General features: G+C 43.1%; 1 protein-coding gene across 6 annotated transcripts in view; it reads left to right on the forward strand.

Annotated features, from left to right (window-relative positions):
• SMOC1 (SPARC related modular calcium binding 1) overlaps positions 1-20,329 on the forward strand; it is a 205,841-nt gene that overhangs the window by 159,199 nt on the left and 26,313 nt on the right. For all 6 annotated transcript variants that reach the window (XM_075129653.1, XM_075129652.1, XM_048853166.2 and 3 more), the window contains exons 11-12: positions 14,478-14,725; positions 19,386-19,436. In XM_075129653.1, the coding sequence (XP_074985754.1) occupies positions 14,478-14,725; positions 19,386-19,436 (299 nt within the window). The remainder of the gene's footprint in view (positions 1-14,477; positions 14,726-19,385; positions 19,437-20,329) is intronic.

The raw sequence follows: 20,329 nt of genomic DNA on the forward strand, positions 1-20,329 counted from the left end.
TCCCCACTTCCTGGGGAAGAGCAACCAATCAGGCTGCTGCAGGAGGTAAGCAGAGTTTTCCCCCTTCCCTTTGGAGACCAGAGGAATTCTTGGGTGGGGAGGGGGTGAGAAGGAGCAGCCAACACCATTCTCACAGGAGGGGGAAGGAGAGGAGGGAGTAGAAACACCCCAGCAGCTCTGCTCCCTCCTCCTCCCCCCCTCCCCCCGGAACAATGGGCCATTCTGCTCTTAGCTTCTCTCCCTCTCTGGAAAGGGGGAGAAGGGACCCTGTTGTAGCCTCCCCAGACCTGGGAGAGAGGGTTGAAGAATCCCTGGAGCTGCAAGAGGAGCAGAGGTGGTGCTGGGGGCATAGGCAGAACTGATGTGTGGTGTGGGGAGGTGCCTAGTGAATTGCCGGGCTGAGAGATGGGCAGATGTGGGGCTGGGTGGGACACAGAATGAATTAACTGGAATGTTGGGCTTTGGGGAAAAGCCAGGCAGCCAGTGAGAGCTCCTGCAGCTGACGTCAACATCACCTCACTGTGTACATTTGGGAGAGCTGTTTAAACTGCCACGTATACACTAGGGGTGGGCAGGGGGAGTTCAAACCTCAAAAGACAGGCCAACCCCCCCAATGCAATCTTTTTAAAATAAATCTCATGATATGTTGAGGGCTGGCTTATGATTTTTGAACTTCTGCGGTTGGCATCACTGGGTTCTGTTTCCAGCTCTTCCACAGATGGCGCGTGTAACGTCAGGCAGCCTTTAAACTTCTCCATGCCTGTGGATGGCCATCTGTAAAGTGGGATAACAACACTGTCCTACCTCACAGGAATGTGAGGATTAATATGTTGGTGTTTTGGTGAGGTCTTGGTGTATATAAAGGCAAAGGATGATTATTCTGGTTTATGTATGATCTGCTGGATAACACTGAAGTGTTTAATGCCAGCAGAAAGGTGTGCATGTTGAAGTATTTAGAGGTGTGCATGACAGACATGCATGTATGTGTATATTTTATTTAGAGCAGTCATGCTGGCATACCCTATTACTCCAGAGAAAGTGAGAACCGTGCATGTGTTTGATGTTGGAGGATCAATGTGCAAATGTACCAGACTTTGATCTTTGAAGATACTGAAGGGAGCAGAATGGTCTCTAATTGCCTGACATAAATATTTATTTTTGAGGGTTTCGCCTTATGCCCAGTTATTCTCAGCATTGGTAGTTGTGCATCAATATTTAGTTAAAGTCCGCCGAATCACCATGGTGGCTGAGGGCATATGAACTGCATACTGTGCAGTCCATCAGGTAACAATATGCCTGGCCTATCAGAATACATACAAACAGAATGAAAAACGTTTGTACAGTAGTAGAAGTTAAATATGCTAGAGTGGAGACGCATTGTTCCCTTCCTAGATATAAGCGCTCCAAATGCCAATTTTGTGAAATTTTCATGGTACAAAAACAGTGGATGTGGGTAAAGGCAAGCCCTCGAGAATATTTCATATTTATTTAGCATCCCTTTTGGATTTCTCTGTCAGCACTCTTGTAAATAAAGCTGACCACAAAGCAGTATTGTAGGGAGGAGAGATGTCCAGCTACCTTTCTAAAAACCTTGCATGCTTACTTCCTAAGTCTTCAAAGCGTTGTGTATTTCTAACCTTTTAATGGGGCCCTTTCTGGCAGCATCCTTCACTATCTTGCTCTTCACAATCTTCATGCTGATTTATTTCAAGCTACAGTATCAACAGCCAGTGCGCAAGGGGAAAAAGAAACCTTTCAACAGTCCACTCCAAGTGAGGCAAATTGCTCCACCACCCAAATATTTTGCATACCTGCAGCCATAATTAAATGCAAGAAACTCCTCTGGCGTAAACTTCCACATGCACCAGGCCATCTCCAAAGGGCGTGTCCAACTTTTCCATCGTACCACACCATTCTGGTGCCATATATCTTGCACAGAAAGCATCTTAGGAATCGGAGACTTTGAAATAAATAATGTATTGGTACAGTTTTTATTTTGGATCTCTGAGTCTGCAGAGTCAGGCAGCTGCCTAGTGCTGCAAGTCCCACTGTACAATCCTCCCGGGGGTGGGGGGGAGTCTAATACACTTCAGAAATTTCTAAAAATGACCTCAAATTGTTCTTTTATTCTCTCTAATGTTTTATCTATAAGGTCCAACTTCTTACCAGTACTAGAAACAAAATGTTTATCCTCGTAGAAAGAGGTATTCCTAACTCTCGAAAAGGCTAAAACCCTCATTATTAGCCCTGAGATTTTGTGACATCTTTGGTTTATGAGATGCTGGACCAAAACCTTGCCACTGTGTCCATAATAAATGTTAATTTTACAGTTCTCTGAACAGGCAGGGCATATACGAGAAGAAAAATACGGTGGCTTTGTTTGTTTACTTTTTTTAATGTCAGCTGAGGTGATCAAAGTTGTGAGACAAATTGCATTTACTGTGTGGCCATCACCACCCATATTACAACTGTAGCAGCCAGGCTCACTCCAACTAAGCTTGCACAACAGTTTCCATTCTAACACCCTTTTCTGCTTTCTCATAACTTTACTACACTTTCATCTTTCAGGCTGAAATTTCCAGTGCTTGCTGTCTGCCCAAATAGGCTGTCACTGCCACCCCACTTTCATTTTATTTTATTTTATTTTATTTTTTTAAGTTTGAGCAAATATAGCCAATGGTCTGAAGCAAATGTAAAATCATTGCTGATAACATTTCTGGATGACACAAAGATTGGCAGAATGATACATGATCATGAGCACAGGGCAGTCATATTGAGTAGAGCTGGGCAGGAAATAGATTTCTCATTCTGCTGAAATGTTTGAGATTTCAGAAATGTTCCTGTTTGGTATCAGGACCAAACCAAGACATTTTTAAGTTTTTTGATGTAAAAAGAGACAGATAGCCAAAAGACACATTTTGGAATAGCCAATAGCCCAATGGTTAGGGCACTTCTATGGGATTCGGGAGACTCAGGTTCAAGTCCCAGCTCTGCCTGATTCAGACCAAGGATGTGAATCTTGGTCTCCCACATCCCAGGTGAGTACCCTGACTACTGGGCTATTGGCTATTCGGAAGGTGGGGTCCGCTCTCCATCCTAGACCTGAGAAACTTTTCCCAATGGTAGCTACATGAAAACTGGTATGTTCCCTCAAAAAGTTTTGGTTTCAGGGAATTGGCATTTTCCAAGGAAAAACTTCCATTGAAAATTTCCTGATAATACTCTAATAGAGAGTAATTTGTATCATTTGGTAAGCTGGACCCTTTCATTTTAATACAGCCAAATGTGAATTCCTACATCCAGGAACATATAATGCAGGCCAGGCCTACAGAATGGGAATCTGTATCCTAGAAAGCAGTGACCCTTAAAAGGATTTAGGTGGCAAAAGGGCAAGCAGCTGAACAGGAGCTCCCAGTGCAATGGTGTGGCAGAAAGGGCCAATGTTATCTTTGGAGGTATAAACAGGAAAGTAGCGAGTAGGAGTAGAAAGGAAACACTACCTCTGTGTATGACATTGGTGAGACAGATACTATAAACAATTCTGGTGTCCACATATTTAAAAAAGTTGTGGAAAAACCAGAGAAGTTGCAGGAAAAAAGCCACAAAAATGATTTATTTCAGAGTAACAGCCGTGTTAGTCTATATTCGCAAAAAGAAAAGGAGTACTTGTGGCACCTTAGAGACTAACCAATTTATTGAGCATGAGCTTTCGTGAGCTACAGCTCACTTCATCGGATGCATACCGTGGAAACTGCAGCAGACTTTATATACACACAGAGATCATGAAACAATACCTCCTCCCACCCCACTGTCCTGCTGGTAATAGCTTATCTAAAGTGATCATCAAGTTGGGCCATTTCCAGCACAAATCCAGGTTTTCTCACCCTCCACCCCCCCCCCCCCACACAAACTCACTCTCCTGCTGGTAATAGCCCATCAAAGGTGACAACTCTTTACACAATGTGCATGATAATCAAGTTGGGCCATTTCCTGCACAAATCCAGGTTCTCTCACCCCCCTCCAAAAACCACACACACAAACTCACTCTCCTGCTGGTAATAGCTCATCCAATGTGACCACTCTCCCTACAATGTGCATGATAATCAAGCTGGGCCATTTCCAGCACAAATCCAGGTTTTCTCATCCCCCCACCCCCATACACACACAGACTCACTCTCCTGCTGGTAATAGCACATCCAAAGTGACCACTCTCCCTACAGTGTGCATGGTAATCAAGGTGGGCCATGTCCAGCACAAATCCAGGCTTTCTCACCCACCCCCCCTTTTCCCGGGGACACACACACACACACACAAACTCACTCTCCTGCTGGCAATAGCTCATCCAAACTGACCACTCTCCAAGTTTAAATCCAAGTTTAACCAGAACGTCTGGGGGGGGGGGGGTAGGAAAAAACAAGGGGAAATAGGCTACCTTGCATAATGACTTAGCCACTCCCAGTCTCTATTTAAGCCTAAATTAATACTATCCAATTTGCAAATGAATTCCAATTCAGCAGTTCTCGCTGGAGTCTGGATTTGAAGTTTTTTTGTTTTAAGATAGCGACCTTCATGTCTGTGATTGCGTGACCAGAGAGATTGAAGTGTTCTCCAACTGGTTTATGAATGTTATAATTCTTGACATCTGATTTGTGTCCATTTATTCTTTTACGTAGAGACTGTCCAGTTTGACCAATGTAAATGGCAGTGGGGCATTGCTGGCACATGATGGCATATATCACATTGGTGGATGTGCAGGTGAACGAGCCTCTGATAGCGTGGCTGATGTTATTAGGCCCTGTGATGGTGTCCCCTGAATAGATATGTGGGCACAGTTGGCAACAGGCTTTGTTGCAAGGATAAGTTCCTGGGTTAGTGGTTCTGTTGTGTGGTATGTGGTTGTTGGTGAGTATTTGCTTCAGGTTGCGGGGCTGTCTGTAGGCAAGGACTGGCCTGTCTCCCAAGATTTGTGAGAGTGTTGGGTCATCCTTCAGGATAGGTTGTAGATCCTTAATAATGCGTTGGAGGGGTTTTAGTTGGGGGCTGAAGGTGACGGCTAGTGGCGTTCTGTTATTTTCTTTGTTAGGCCTGTCCTGTAGTAGGTGACTTCTGGGAACTCTTCTGGCTCTATCAATCTGTTTCTTCACTTCCGCAGGTATTGTAGTTGTAAGAAAGCTTGACAGAGGTCTTGTAGGTGTTTGTAGCTCACGAAAGCTCATGCTCAAATAAATTGGTTAGTCTCTAAGGTGCCACAAGTACTCCTTTTCTTTTTTTAAAACAAAGGGACACACTTGCTGAGCTGTGATGTGCCATGCATAGGGGAGCTCCTGAAAACTGCATCCTAAACTAAAATTTCCCAGGATGTTACACGACCAGCAAAATTGCTAACAAGTGACAGCACACACATTTTAACTTTTAACATTTATTTTTGGAAGTTAGTTCTCTACCACAGTCAGAAACTGAAACCAGGTCTTTAGGATAGGGAAATCCCGGTAAGGATCACCTTGGTCTATTTTGGAATCTGAATGCCTGCACCATATGAATGGGCCTGGCTCTTGCAAAATTAATCATAGATTAGAATGTACCCAAAATCAGCCAAGTGTAACAATTTAAATAAAAAAACTGAAGCTTCCATTTGTGTTTAGATTTTCTTCTGTATTACTTTGACTGTGGATATTTTTTCAATAAGGGCACCAAACTCAGGATAATAAGCCAAGTCTCTGCTAAATATACGTTTAATTACTTTTTGGAACTGTATACTAACAGATATGCCCAGATCTATTTCACGAACATGAAGTTAGAAATGCATTTTACCAGAGATTTTCTATTTTTAAAGGTTGAATAAAATCTATTTAGCTATTTGCCAGTTATGTGAACTGGGGTTAGGGGGAGGAAGACGTAAGGTCTGATCTTATTTGCATTATTGTAAAGTAGAAGGAGTTAACTCCATTAGAATCAATAGCTTTGCATTTGTGTGAGTTATGCAGATGGCAAATTTGATTTTTTGCATGTCCAGTAAGAAAAAAAAAAAAAGGTCTTACCAGGTTTTTACTGACATTGCCTAAAGCACTACAGAGTTGCACAATCCCACAGTTCTGCAGCTAGATTTTTTGGGCGTAAATATAGAAGGGTGCAGTTTAGCACAACTCTACTTACGTTTTAAATGCAATTCTCTTTTTCTCCCCATCTGTGTCTTTCCCATCTCAAAAAAAAAATACAAAGAAGGAAATTAAATGTGAAGCCACATGAATGGTTTTGTGGTATTAAAGATAAAAATTTGAATGTGAAAAGATTGAGAAGTTCTTGCTTCTTTTCATACTCAGAGTCATAGGTTTAAACCAGGCAGAAGGATCCATTAGACAATTTAGCTTTACCTTCTGTATATCACGGGCCATTAAATTTCATCCAGTTAACCCTTTAATGAACCCAATAATTTGTGTTCGACTGAAGTACATCTTCCAGAAGGGCATCCAGTTTTGATTTAAAGACTTCAAGAGATGGAGAACCTACCATGTCCCTTGGTTGGTTGTTCCAATGGTCAATCACCCTCACTGTTAAACTGTGCCTTATTTCTACTTTGAATTTATCTGGCTTCAGCTTCCAGACATTGGTGGTTCTTATGCCTTTCTCTACTTGATTGAGGAGCCCTTTTGTTCCCAGCCTGTTCTCCCCAAGAAGGTACTTAAGGCACCTCTTGATCTTCTTTTAAACAAGCTAAGTGGACTGAACTCCCTAAGTCTCTCAATGGAAGGCATTTTTTTTAAACCCTATACCGGAAACCTACTGACCGCTGTTCCTACCTACATGCCTCCAGCTTTCACCCTGACCACACCACACGATCCATCGTCTACAGCCAAGCTCTGCGATACAACCGCATTTGCTCCAACCCCTCAGACAGAGACAAACACCTACAAGATCTCTATCAAGCATTCTTACAACTACAATACCCACCTGCGGAAGTGAAGAAACAGATTGATAGAGCCAGAAGAGTTCCCAGAAGTTACCTACCAGAGGACAGGCCTAACAAAGAAAATAACAGAACGCTAGTAGCCGTCACCTTCAGCCCCCAACTAAAACCCCTCCAACGCATTATTAAGGATCTACAACCTATCCTGAAGGATGACTCAACACTCTCACAAATCTTGGGAGACAGGCCAGTCCTTGCCTACAGACAGCCCCGCAACCTGAAGCAAATACTCACCAACAACCACATACCACACAACAGAACCACTAACCCAGGAACTTATCCTTGCAACAAAGCCCGTTGCCAACTGTGCCCACATATCTATTCAGGGGACACCATCACAGGGCCTAATAACATCAGCCACACTATCAGAGGCTCGTTCACCTGCACATCCACCAATGTGATATATGCCATCATGTGCCAGCAATGCCCCTCTGCCATTTACATTGGTCAAACTGGACAGTCTCTACGTAAAAGAATAAATGGACACAAATCAGATGTCAAGAATTATAACATTCATAAACCAGTTGGAGAACACTTCAATCTCTCTGGTCACGCAATCACAGACATGAAGGTCGCTATCTTAAAACAAAAAAACTTCAAATCCAGACTCCAGCGAGAAACTGCTGAATTGGAATTCATTTGCAAATTGGATAGTATTAATTTAGGCTTAAATAGAGACTGGGAGTGGCTATTTCCCCTTGTTTTTTCCTACCCCCCCCCAGACATTCTGGTTAAACTTGGATTTAAACTTGGAGAGTGGTCAGTTTGGATGAGCTATTGCCAGCAGGAGAGTGAGTTTGTGTGCGTGTGTGTGTGTCCCCGGGAAAAGGGGGGGGTGGATGAGAGAGCCTGGATTTGTGCTGGACATGGCCCACCTTGATTATCATGCACATTGTAGGGAGAGTTGTCACTTTGGATGAGCTATTACCAGCAGGAGAGTGAGTTTGTGTGTGGGGGGGTGGAGGGTGAGAACCTGGATTTGTGCTGGAAATGGCCCAACTTAATGATCACTTTAGATAAGCTATTACCAGCAGGACAGTGGGGTGGGAGGAGGTATTGTTTCATGATCTCTGTGTGTATATAATGTCTTCTGCAGTTTCCACGGTATGCATCCGATGAAGTGAGCTGTAGCTCACGAAAGCTCATGCTCAAATAAATTGGTCAGTCTCTAAGGTGCCACAAGTACTCCTCTTCTTTTTGCGAATACAGACTAACACGGCTGTTACTCTGAAACCTTTGTTTTAAGTTACCAGTTATACCCTATGTAAGAGTTCTGAAGATTCCTTTGCAAAATCACCCCTGAGGATCCCCGTGTGTGCTCCAGGAATTTGGAGCAAGCAAAGAAAAATCTATCTTTGGTGTGAACATCTCCAGTGCATTCTGAAGTTAAGCCAAACATTCTGAAGTTATTTGAACAAAAGCTAGGGGTTTTCAAAGGAGCGCGAGAGATGTCCATCTCCTATTGAATTTCAGTCAGAGTTGTGTGCCAAACTCCCTTTTAGGCTTATTTGGAAATTCCAGCCTAGAGAAAGATACAAGATAAAAAACCATAAGGGGGTGGATCTTTGAAAAGTGAATGGTGGCCATTTTTACCCCCCCCCCAAAGATTTATCCCATACTTTCCCGAGAAAATGTTATTAAGAATGATATGTCACCTGTATAATTTCAGGTGGATTGCTTTGGGTTTAGATTAGGTGGAGGTAGGGGTAAAAACTGGATTTACAGAAGGAAGAGAACTTCAGTTTTAACCATGAAAGGGTGGTGTGTCTCTCCATAATGAGTCTGGACTGTGTGGGGTAGCTTTTTGTTTAGTCTGAACACAGCTTTTGGAAAAGGAGGCTGAGCAAACAAATATGCGACCCTGTCACAATTTAATGAGAGTAACCTGCCCCCATGCAAGCTATGTACCACAGTTAGTAATTTAACTTTGGGACAAAGAGAAAAATAAAAGGAAACAAAGAAATAGAAGTGAGAACAATTATGAATTTAATCTCAGGTTATTAAACTCCTTCACTTCCTATCTCTCTACTCCTCCTTTTGGGCATCTATCTAGACATCAGCTCTCACAGGCATTGACAGGCTGGCAGAGGCTATCCTATTAATTCTTTAGTTTCACCCATGTCCATCCTTTCTTCAGCAACCCCACCAAGAAAATTTCAGGGTTAGTTCTTAAAACTCTGTTGATGACTGTGCGCATCCTTATCCTAAGACATGGAAGCTGAATTAACTATGTCTCCTCCTCACCCTAACTCTACCAGCAACCTTGCATTCCTTCCCACTTCTTCCTTCCAGCTTGCACGGGATGAGAATAACTTCCTCTGATTTATAGTTGGTAGCCTGTGTATGCAGCCATGGCCTTCGTGGTACTGCACAAGTCACATCCCTCCATCCTGGAGCTACTCTCATTGCCAAACAGAGGTTGAATCAAAAAGGGGGAGGTTTCTTAATAGGTTTCCATGGGGTACATGCCATGTGTCCCAAAGTGTACACACCTTTTAGTTTTCTTTGTGCACAGTTTCTCATGGTGACAGGAAAGGGGTTGTGTTCTTGATCAGGACTTATACTAACGCCCGGTTACAGTAGGTCTCTAACTACAGTCTTTTTGTATTAGACATAGACATTACGTTAGTCATACCTATTGTGTATCTGGCTTGCCTGCCTTTGGAGATGATGAGGATGAGTGGGAAGCAATGGATCCGTTACTGTGTGTACAAATTTCAATTTACTAGCTACATCCTCTTTCTGATTACTGTGCTCTGATCTACACCCACTGTAATCCTATGGAAGATAATGAGATTTATCAAATGCAGACTGTGGACCTGAGTATCAGTGATGTCTGACACTGCTGTTCTCCTCCACATTATCCTCTGTCTCTCTGCTGCCACATTAACTCTCTGCATCTTGCTAGCAGGACAGACGATGTGGCCCTGTGGGCTTAACGATGTTTTAGACAGTGCACAGACATCAGTTCAGTAAATCTGTCCTTTTGGAATCTTTTCAGATTATTCCCACCTGCTCTGCTTCAGAGTTCAGTACAATCACTTAAAAACACACACATACTTATGTAACCTCTTTGCTTTTCTGTCTGTATGCCAGTTTAGCCAAATAGTATTGAAGTGTGCTACAGACATACAAAGGAATCATAACAATACTGTGCTCTTAGGTAGCACCTTTCATCCAGGAATCTCAAAGCACTTGCAAGTTAACAAATGGATACTCTTTCTCCCCTATGAGGTGGGTACTACCCCATTTTATAGGTGGAGAAATCAAGATGTAGTTAGGGAAAATGATATGCCCAAGGCAATACAGTGAGTCAGTGGGGGAGCTGGGATTGGAACCCAGAAACCCTGCTTCCAACTCCTGCACTTTTGACCTATAGATCAGGCTCCCTCCTCTATTGGTATATAAATATTTATTAGCAGAGTAGATGCAAAAGTGAGGCAATCTCTCTGAGATGTGCTAATTCTCTTCCTCCAAAATGATGAAATAAACACACACCCCTCTTTTGAAGACCTGCTTTTGTTGAAAGCCTTGACTGCATATGATGGGGAAGGGGATGATGCAGTTTTTGTGTTTCTCTGAATTATTAATCATCCTTCCTGTATGGGTTGCTTCACCACGCAGTATTAAAGAGCACAGTCAGGAGAAAGGCAAGCATGGTTTTGATGTGGTCAGTGAGCGAAGGCTGAGGGGACCTCCCATACTGTGCACATGACTTGTTTTGGTATGGTTTGTTTTCCCCTGGTTTTACCCAAGGAGTTACTGCACCTTTCCAAGAGAGTTGGAATATTTGGTAGACCTTTTATGTGGCTAGTATTAGCAGGAGATGATGATGTAGTAACATACTGAGCAGCTGACATTGCTCTCGCTCAGTCTTCTCTAGTTCTTGATGGATTGGATCAGGAGAGATGCAGCTCAGGAAAGGCCTTTGCTTCCAAGTGCTGATTTGAGCTCTCTCTCCTTAGTGGCAGGACGAGGGTCCTAGTCGGAATGCATGTCCTCTAAAATTTGCCAGTCCCACAACCTGTGAGCATTGTGCTTGCAGGACAATTCTAGTCCCATATATAGTTCAGCTGTTGCAATATAGTGACGTTGCATCACAATGCAGCCTCAAAACATGGAGGCATAGTAATGATATGAGATCACATAAAGCCATGTCACACTGATGAAATATGAGCATCTTTGTGCGGAAACCTAGATCTCAAGATGTTTTTATTGTATTGTTTAATGTAATACTAAACCAGGGAAACCCTGGACATAGAATTGTGATATTTAAGGGATCCCTCTAAGTCTCTTCTGCTCCATTCTCTCTTAAACTGGCCTACGTCCATGCAGTCGAGGGCAGGTTACCACCTTGGAGACTGCAACACTGCATAACTAGTCATTAAGGGTGCTAAAGATCAAGATGAGCTATATATTCTCTTCCCCACTAGGTTAAACACACTAGGTTAAAGTAATCCTTATGGGTTTACCCCCCACCACCACCACCTGCAGTTTTCAGTACAAGAACCCACATTGGCTGGAATGATTGTATTTGATTTACCCTCGCCCAGTGGTTTGGTGTGTTTATACTAACACCAAGGGCTGCACCTGTCCTCTGTGTTCTTTACCAAGGCGTTGGAGATGGTTGTATTCCCCCCCCACTTCTCCACCAAGAGGAGCCCCTCCTTCTTACCCACTCTTGCTATATTTCTTGAACACAGGGAGACTTCTTCCCTGCCTGGGCACCTGCCCCTACTGAGTTCCACCATTTGTCCTTCCAACAGACAGAGAACCTCACAGTCACATCCTGTCTCCTCTCAGCTGCTGCTCTAAGTTCTGTACCATTTCTGCCATGAGCCACCTCAGCCCTGCTAGTTCCAGACTTACAAAGAGGTTGGGAAATGGCAGCAGGGCAGATAGACGTGGGTGGGTCGGGGAAGTGTTCGTGCAGGTAGGAGGTAAGGCTGGTTGGGACTCAGCCCGGTCAGGAGTCCTAGCCTAGCTCTGTAGCCCAGCAACCAAAACTCCTCTCTCTTCCACAACACCGAACCCCAATGGTTCCCTCAGGCCTTGGAAATCAGCCAGTCCTCAGGCGATAGCCAACTAGTTTCCACAGGGAAAAAGCGCTAATGACCACATTCACAAATGCAAGTCACAACAACGTCTAATTTGCATTTTCTCCTTCCCTGTCAACCTGTACCTCATGCGGAGTTTCAAGGCTCTGAAAAATCAAGATGGCCCCTTACCTTCACGATGCTGTCTTTGTTTTGTGTGTTCCCATGGCTCCAGTGGTTTGGCTTGTATTTTGGCTCCGAGAGCTAAGCCAGCCTCCTTGCCTGCCTTCTACTGTGGGCACTGATCAGATGCTAGGTTTCAGAGTAACAGCCGTGTTAGTCTGTATTCGCAAAAAGAAAAGGAGTACTTGTGGCACCTTAGAGACTAACCAATTTATTTGAGCATGAGCTTTCGTGAGCTCATGATCAGATGCTGTAATTCTGCATGCTTGTCTGCTACACAGCCCAGAAGTGAATTATGCAAAAGAAATTGTCAAATAAAATCTTTTAAATAGGTTTTGTAGCTTATTTTATTCTAGCTGGTTGAAGGTTCGTTTGTATTTATTATTTCAGGCTTCCCAAGGCCTTGGGGCAGAGACTGCCCTTCAAAAATCTATTTTTATCACTTGTAAAGCTGCTTGAGAAGCTTGCCACTAATCACCATCTTCCCGCACACTCTGATCATGACCTTCCATGCCATGCTGTATCTTCCCTTCCTTACTGATCTGAATTAAAGTGAAGATTGACGAGGCTGTTGTTTTTCACTTACTTAAGCAACAGTATCTGCTTTGTCAAAGGATGCTGAGAAGGCTGCAGGGCCCAAAGTACGGCAGCCCTTTCTTCTCCCCAGCCGTGCAACAGAGAAGATGTCATCCTTGCCCTTTTCACATAGATCCCTTATACAGAAGAGACCACTAGTCTCTAAAACTATCACCAGTCTTGTTTCAATGTGTTCAGAAGCTTCACCTATAATGGGATTGAATCTAGGTATATATACTTGCACCCACAACCAGAGAGCCCGAGACTCACACAGGAATCTGAATTTATAATTACCCAACCTTCCTCCTGTCACCATTGGGGTGGAGTAAAACGGCATGCTTGGAATCTGGGCTGCACTTCTGGAGGTCGTCTTACAGCAGTAAGTCAGAGGAAGAGCACCAGGTAGCAGTGCAGCCATCTGATTACTGCCTACAAGCTACTTTCTGGGGAGGGCTGGCTGCGCTACTTCACTCTTGGGAAAGAGGCTAAAGTCTTTGTCCTGGTTTAGTCTTAATCTGTCTTGGCCCTGTCTCTAACTCCACTTGCAGAGGAAAGAAAAGGGAGGTCACCTCTGGAAGCCATTCAGCTTTTATAGCGTCATTTCCTTGAACATGTTTTGTTTCCTCCTCGTTGAGGACTGTTTATTCACTGCAGTTAGATAGGCAGCATGCAGAGCACAAGACGTTGTTTTGATTTTTTTTTTAATGGCTCCACAAAAACAGTGGCTAGTTTCCCCATCATTCTCTGCTAGTGAAGTAATGATTTGACATGGAACACCAATGGTCCTGACCCCTGGATTTTTCATCAGTTTTTCTTTCTCCCTCGCTCTGCTCCTTTATTCATAGATCCACTAGGGTTGCATCAAACCTGCAATGTTGGAATTGCAATGTTGGAATTTGAAATGAGGCAAAATGAGTTTGCCAGTTCCTTATTTTTCCTTATTACTGGATTTGTGACATTTGCCTGCTGCAGTATTGAAAAGTGCCTTAGAACAATGTGAAAACAGTTTAAAAAATGCAGTGAATAAAATGTGAGGCAAGATCACATAAATAGGCATAGCAAAATTGTCCAAAGATTTTTTTTTAAATAAATAAATGCATCTTGCATTAAATCAATTCAAAGAGCATGATCTTGTTCCTAATGGTTGGGGTCCACATCATATAAACCACTGTCACACTTCACACTAATTGTTCCCTTTGCTGGCAGTCTCAGCTGAGAGACCAAGGACTAAATGGGCCATGAAGACTGAACTGTAGTCTCCCCCAAGAAAAGATCCCTCTGGGACAAGGTTGAGGCACAGTGCTTGGGAGAAAATGGTAGGGAAGTTTGTATTGCTGCTGTTGCCTGGGTTTCCCTGCTCAGTGGATACAGAAAAGATGTCAGTCATTAGGCCTGTCCATCTGCTACCTTTCAGTGGTGTGCAAATCCATTCTTTTCCTGTTCATGCCTCTCCCAAACCAGCCCTAGTCCATGAAACTTAAGTAAAGAGGAAGGAGTTTTTGAGACCTGTGATCACAGAGGAACATTTACTCAAGGTACCTAGCCTACTCTAGAAATAACAGCCTCCCAGATCAGGAATCTGCTTCTCCTGGTCATAGGAGGCAAAATATGATACAGGTTGTCCTAAACTGAGCAAGGGATGTGGCCTGGCGAAAGGCACTTACAGTCATTAACAAGAGCATCCTGGTGGTTTGGGGCCTGTGTATTTTGTTTTCTAGGTTCTCTGAGCCGGATCCCAGCCACACACTGGAGGAGCGGGTAGTACATTGGTACTTCAGCCAGCTGGACAACAATAGCAGCAATGACATCAATAAGCGGGAGATGAAGCCCCTTAAGCGGTATGTGAAGAAGAAAGCCAAGCCCAAGAAATGTGCTCGACGCTTCGCCGACTACTGCGACCTCAACAAGGACAAGTCTATCTCGCTGCAGGAGCTGAAGGGGTGCTTGGGAGTCAGCAAGGAAGGGGGTGAGCCATTTTCCTTTCAGAACTGGAGCAACAAGGCAGCCAGCTGTGCTGAGTTAAAACAAAATCAGCAACATGGCATTGAATGTTTGAGCTGCTCAGCTTACAGGCAAAAAGATGTGCGCATCTAGCAGCCAGCCCTGCAAACGCACTTCATTCTTGTTGTTTTATTATTTTTACTGATTATTTGTTTTGTGATGGCACTTACGGGAAGGAAGGGGCACAGCCAGTGAGGTTCACCACAGGAAATTTTATAGATCTAACATGCTGTGTAGGGGGAAACGTGCCCCTTGGCTACAATTACAACTCCTGAACCAAGCCATTGGGGGTGTGTGTGTGTCTGTGCATAACCTTCTCCAAGTCGGCCCTGTCTTTGATGCCACATGCAAAACTCATTTGCTCCAGATTAGCACTGGGTGGTTGCATTTGGTTGTTAGCACCTTAATATTAATGTTATATCTTCTATGTGCATTACAAACTTTAATTAATGCAAGCTTGGAACATCATTGGTCCACAATGCTAAAGCAACTGGCTTCCCTAGTGTAGTGGAAGTTTTTTCCCTACTCCCCAGTAATTTGCCGTGGAATAATATACAATAATAGTAACTGTATTCCTTAATTTTATTACCTTCTTTCACTAAGATTAATGTGAAAAATCAGAGTTAGTGCTATCTGGCTTTAGAATGTTCCAAAGAGTTCTGCAGGATGACTGTGTGTTGTGTGAAGAAATACTTCTGTATGTTTTTGTTTTAAACCTGCTGCCTATTAATTTCATTGGATGACCCCTAGTTCTTGTGTTATGAGAAGGAGTAAATAACACTTCCTTCTTTATTTTCTCCATGCTAGTCATGATTTAACCTCTATATCCCCCCCACACACCCCTTAATCGTCTCTTTTTCCAAGATGAAAAGTCCCATCTTAATCATCTCTCATATGGAAGCTGCTCGATACCCCTGATCATTTTTGTTGCCCTTTTCTGAACCATTTCCAATTCCAAGATATCAGTTTTTTGAGATAAGGCGTCCAGATCTGAACACAGTATTCAAGATATGGGTGTACCGTGGATTTATATAGAGGCAATATATTTTCTGATTTATCTATCCCTTACCTAATGGTTCCTAGCATTCTGTTAGCTTTTTTGACTGCTGCTGCTGCACATTGAGCAGATGTTTTCAGAGAACTATCGACAATGACTCCAAGATCTTTCTTGAGTGGTAACAGCTTATTTTGACCCCATCATTTTGTATGTATAGTTGGGATTATGTTTTCCAATTTACATAACTTTGCATGTATTAACATGGAATTTCCTCTGCCATTTTGTTGCTCAGTCACCCAGTTTTGTGAGATCCCTTTGTAACTCTTCACAGGCTGCCTGGGACTTACCTATCTTGAGAAGTTTTATATCCTCTGCAAATTTTGCCACCTCACTGTTTACCTCTTTTTCCAGGTCATTATTGAATATGTTGAACAATACTGGTTCCAGCACAGACCCCTTGGGGACACCACTATTTACCTCTCTCCATTCATAAAACTGACCATTTATTCCTACCCTTTGTTTTCCATCTTTTAACCAGTTACCAATCCATGAGAGGACTTTCCCTCTTATGCCATGACTGCTAATTTTGCTTAAGAGCCTTTGGTGAGGGACCGTGTCAAAGGCTTTGTGAAAGTCCAGGTACACTATATCCTCTGGATCCCCTTTGCCCACATGTTTATTAACCACCTAAAAGAATTCTAGTAGATTGGTTTGGCATTATTTCCCTTTACAAAAACCATTTTGACCCTTCCCCAACAAATCGTGTTCATCTATGTCTGATTATTCTTGTTCTTTACAGTAATTTCAATCAATTTGCCTGGTCCTGAAGTCCAGGTTTAGTCGCTTTTTATTGCTGGAATGGCCTCTGGAGCCTTCTTAAAAAATTGGCCTCACAGAAGAGAGAAGAAATGGCAAAGAAAGATTCTTTATCCCAGGATCCCCCTCACTGTAATAGCCTTTCCGTGTCACATTCAAATGCACAAGTAGGGTGGGTGAGTTTTGGGGGGAGGGAATGGGGTGGAGGCACAATACTGAGCATTTGAGAGTGCCACGGAGGATATTATAGAGTGGGGGAACCTGGGACACAATCTTCCTTTGCCATTTCTTCTCTCTTCTGTGTGGTTAAAGAGATGGCATTAAACAACCAATTAAAGAAGCAAAGAATCTGTGAAGGATTGAAGAGTAGGTTGGCTCTGCCTCTCTCCTTTGTAGTCTTCCCACTTTAAAACTAGCCAGTAGCTCGTCCCACACCCCACTTCACCTTTCCCGGTCACCATGTCTGCACTTGAGCCGGAAACTGTAAATCCCAGCTTGAGGAGACATACCCACAGTAGCTCAGATCAAGCTAGCCCACTAAAAATAGAAGTGTAGCCTCCATGGCAGCAGGAGCTTGCCACCCTGAGTACATGCCTATGGGCTCAGATGGGATCGTACTCAGGGCTGCTAGCCTCTTATGCACTTATGGTAGAAAGATCGCTTGGGTCTGAGGAGTGGAGTTGTCTGCCCGCCATATTAGATCTTCAATATCGATTTATCTGGAGTTTTCCCACTTGTGTTTTAAAGATAAGCAGATTTAAATGAATGTCACGATCAGCAGTCTGGCTCCGCAATACCAAGTTTGAATGCAAAGGGCTTTCTCTAGCATCTCCTTGTTCATGTGCAAATTCTGCCTGGCTTAAGAGGAGAAGGAAACAGTCGCTGTAAAAGCAATTACCCATTTAAGACCAGGAGGGGAAATAAACCTTTGAGAGTTACTGAAGTGTAGACTTCAGGTTGTTTTCAACCATATTCAAACAGTACAGTCGCAATAACACAGATTCACAGAGAAATTTTTGAAAGTCCTGCTGAAGGTCAAACTGCCGTGGGAGAGCAGGCTTGGCTCTGTGTTCTTGCTCATCAGACTCAGGTACAATGGTGGAAGCATTGCTTTGGGGTGCACAAGGTGTCTTACTAGATTATAGAATGAACAGGGCCTGGGTGGGTCTGAAAAGGTATTCTGTCATGTGATTTCCACTTGTGAGAGTTCCAGGGGTAAGCAGGTGTATGACAATGCTTTAAATTCATGTGTTTGATGGCGGGAGGAATAGGAAGGGTGCTTGCTTCTGTAGGACACCCAAAATATTCAGAGTAAAAACCACTGCAGTGGTTTCAAGCAGAACTGAGCAATACCCCCTAGAGGCCTCTGCAGGAGGCGTCAGCCAATTGGTGACACCCAGATCTGTACGTGTGTCTAAGCTAAAAGAAGGAGAAACTCCTAGAGATTCCAATTTTTTATTGCTAGGACCCCGAGTAGAGCCCCAGTTAGCTATGGAAGAATCTACCTTTTGACAACATAGCTGTGCTTGTTTTTCTTGTACACCCTGACCCACAGTCAATGAAATAGATTAGCTAGAACTTCTCTGACCTTACTAGGACAGGTGGCTGGCACAAAACTGGTGTTCTGAGGGGCTTTAAATAATTTACCACATTTATACAGTTCCTCTTATTAATGATTTAAATAATCCAACAGGTTTGTATTGTGGGTTCTAATTTAAACTCCACTATCTCCCTGACCCCTCTCTCTCTCTCTCTCTCACCGTTCTCTTCCTCATTCTACTGTTTGTGCCTCTGTCTGCATAGTCAGGACCAGACTTTCAAATGCTGGTGCGTGTGTGTGTGTGTGTGTGTGTGTGTGTGAATAATCAAATCATACAGTTTTTTGCACCTCCAGTTTAAATCACATAGACGTCAGAGTCCCTGAATTGTGCATGTGTCTGTCTCCAGCCCAGCATGGAAATGGGAAGCTCACTTCCTGATTCTGGCTGGAAGTAGACGTGCTGGTTTTCCTCCAATTTCCAGAGAGCGACCAAAATTATCAAATATAGGTGCCTAAAATCAGCACCTAAAAGCTACATGTGGGCACCTATGTGGACATGGGCTCACTTTTAGACATGCTGTGCTCCTGCAGCTCCCACTGAATTCCCACTGAGAGATGCAATCTCAGCACCTTTGAAAATCAGGCCACTTCTCCCTCGGTGTGGGCCTGGGTATCCAAGTGTGAACATTTTGGCCTAACTTTGTAGACACCAGACATTCAGATAAGTTTTGGGCCACCCATTCATCCAGTCTATCTGAGCACTGTATAAACTGTCCATTCCTCTTAGTGGCCTATAGAGAAACCTGAGTGTTTTTCTTCTGTCCTGTTTTCCAGTAGTAGGAAGAAGTCTCAGGAAACTCGTACCACTAAATATCCTTCAGTTCTTACTGCTCTCGCCCCTGCTCAGGAGCAGGCAGAGAAGATTAATCCTGGGATTTGGGGCTTCTTACCCAAACTGAAACTTTGGATTTCATGAGATTCCCACATCACAATCCAAGATCTTAAATTGGATTAAAATGTAGATGTTAAAAGTCTAACTCTAAGAGATGATGCAGGCCAGGACTGAGAAGCGCTGGCAGAGATAGGTGAGTGTAAGTATAAGGGAGTTTTGCACAGAGCCTGCCTACATTACTGCACCCAGCTGCAGTCAGCAATAGTCCTTCATTGTCATTAGCAGAGCAATCATTGCTTTTTCCTAAAATTATCCCCCAAACTCAGAAGAATCAAAAACTGCTCACAGTGCTAAGCAAATAATGTTCTTGGATTTTGCAGGTAGTGCTAGCAGTTTCCCCCATGGAAAAAGACAAGGCATTAACCCTTTCAGTAAGTATTTTATCTCTTCTTTTTGTTTCCTTTTTCTTCTGTCGCTCTCACATACCTCAAAATTCAATGGGTCCCTCCCAATTTCTTGCCTGACATCTGTCCAATGAGCTGACCCTGCAGTACAGTACTTCCCAGTACAGACTGAGAGTAGCTAAGACATGGAATTTGGAATCAGGGGACTGTGAATTTCATTCCCCACCCTCCCAGTCAACATGTGAGTTTGGGTAATTTTTTAACTGGAGCGTCAGTTTTCCAAACAGGGTAATAATATCCACTGTTTATAAAGTAGGTTTTTAAGGAATCTTGAATTTACTTCAGGCCTTGTTCTGCAGCGCTTCCCATTCAAATATATTTAAAATTTCCAAAAGCCACAAATTGCATTTCGAAAGCCAGTTGAAGGACATGATAAATCTTATGTTGCCCACATAATAAACAAGCACATGATTCTTTTAAAGAATTAAGAAATGCATATTTCTCACAAATTTGGTTGGTAAAGGTAACTGTGTAGAGTTAATAGACTTTTGTAAGATGTTTGACTTAGTACCGTACAACATTCTCCTTTTAAAAAAAATTAGCATAATTCAACATCAATAAAGCACATTTTAAATGGATTAAGAGCTAGCTAACTGACAACTACTTTCTGAGATCTGTTAATGTGGAATGGAGCCGTTTCTAGTGGGGTTCCATAAGGATCAGTTCTAGGACTGATGCTATTTGACACTTATCAATGACCTGGAAGTAAATCGCTGCTGATTTAAAATGTGGATGACACAAAGATTGGCAGAGTGGCAAATAATGATGAGGATAGGACAGTCATACAGAGCAATCTGGATTGCTTAGGAAGCTGGGCCCATTCAAACAAAATTCTTTCTAATACATCTGCAAGGTCATAT

This window comes from Caretta caretta, chromosome 6, assembly GCF_965140235.1.
Source record: "Caretta caretta isolate rCarCar2 chromosome 6, rCarCar1.hap1, whole genome shotgun sequence".
Lineage (NCBI taxonomy): Eukaryota > Metazoa > Chordata > Testudines > Cheloniidae > Caretta > Caretta caretta.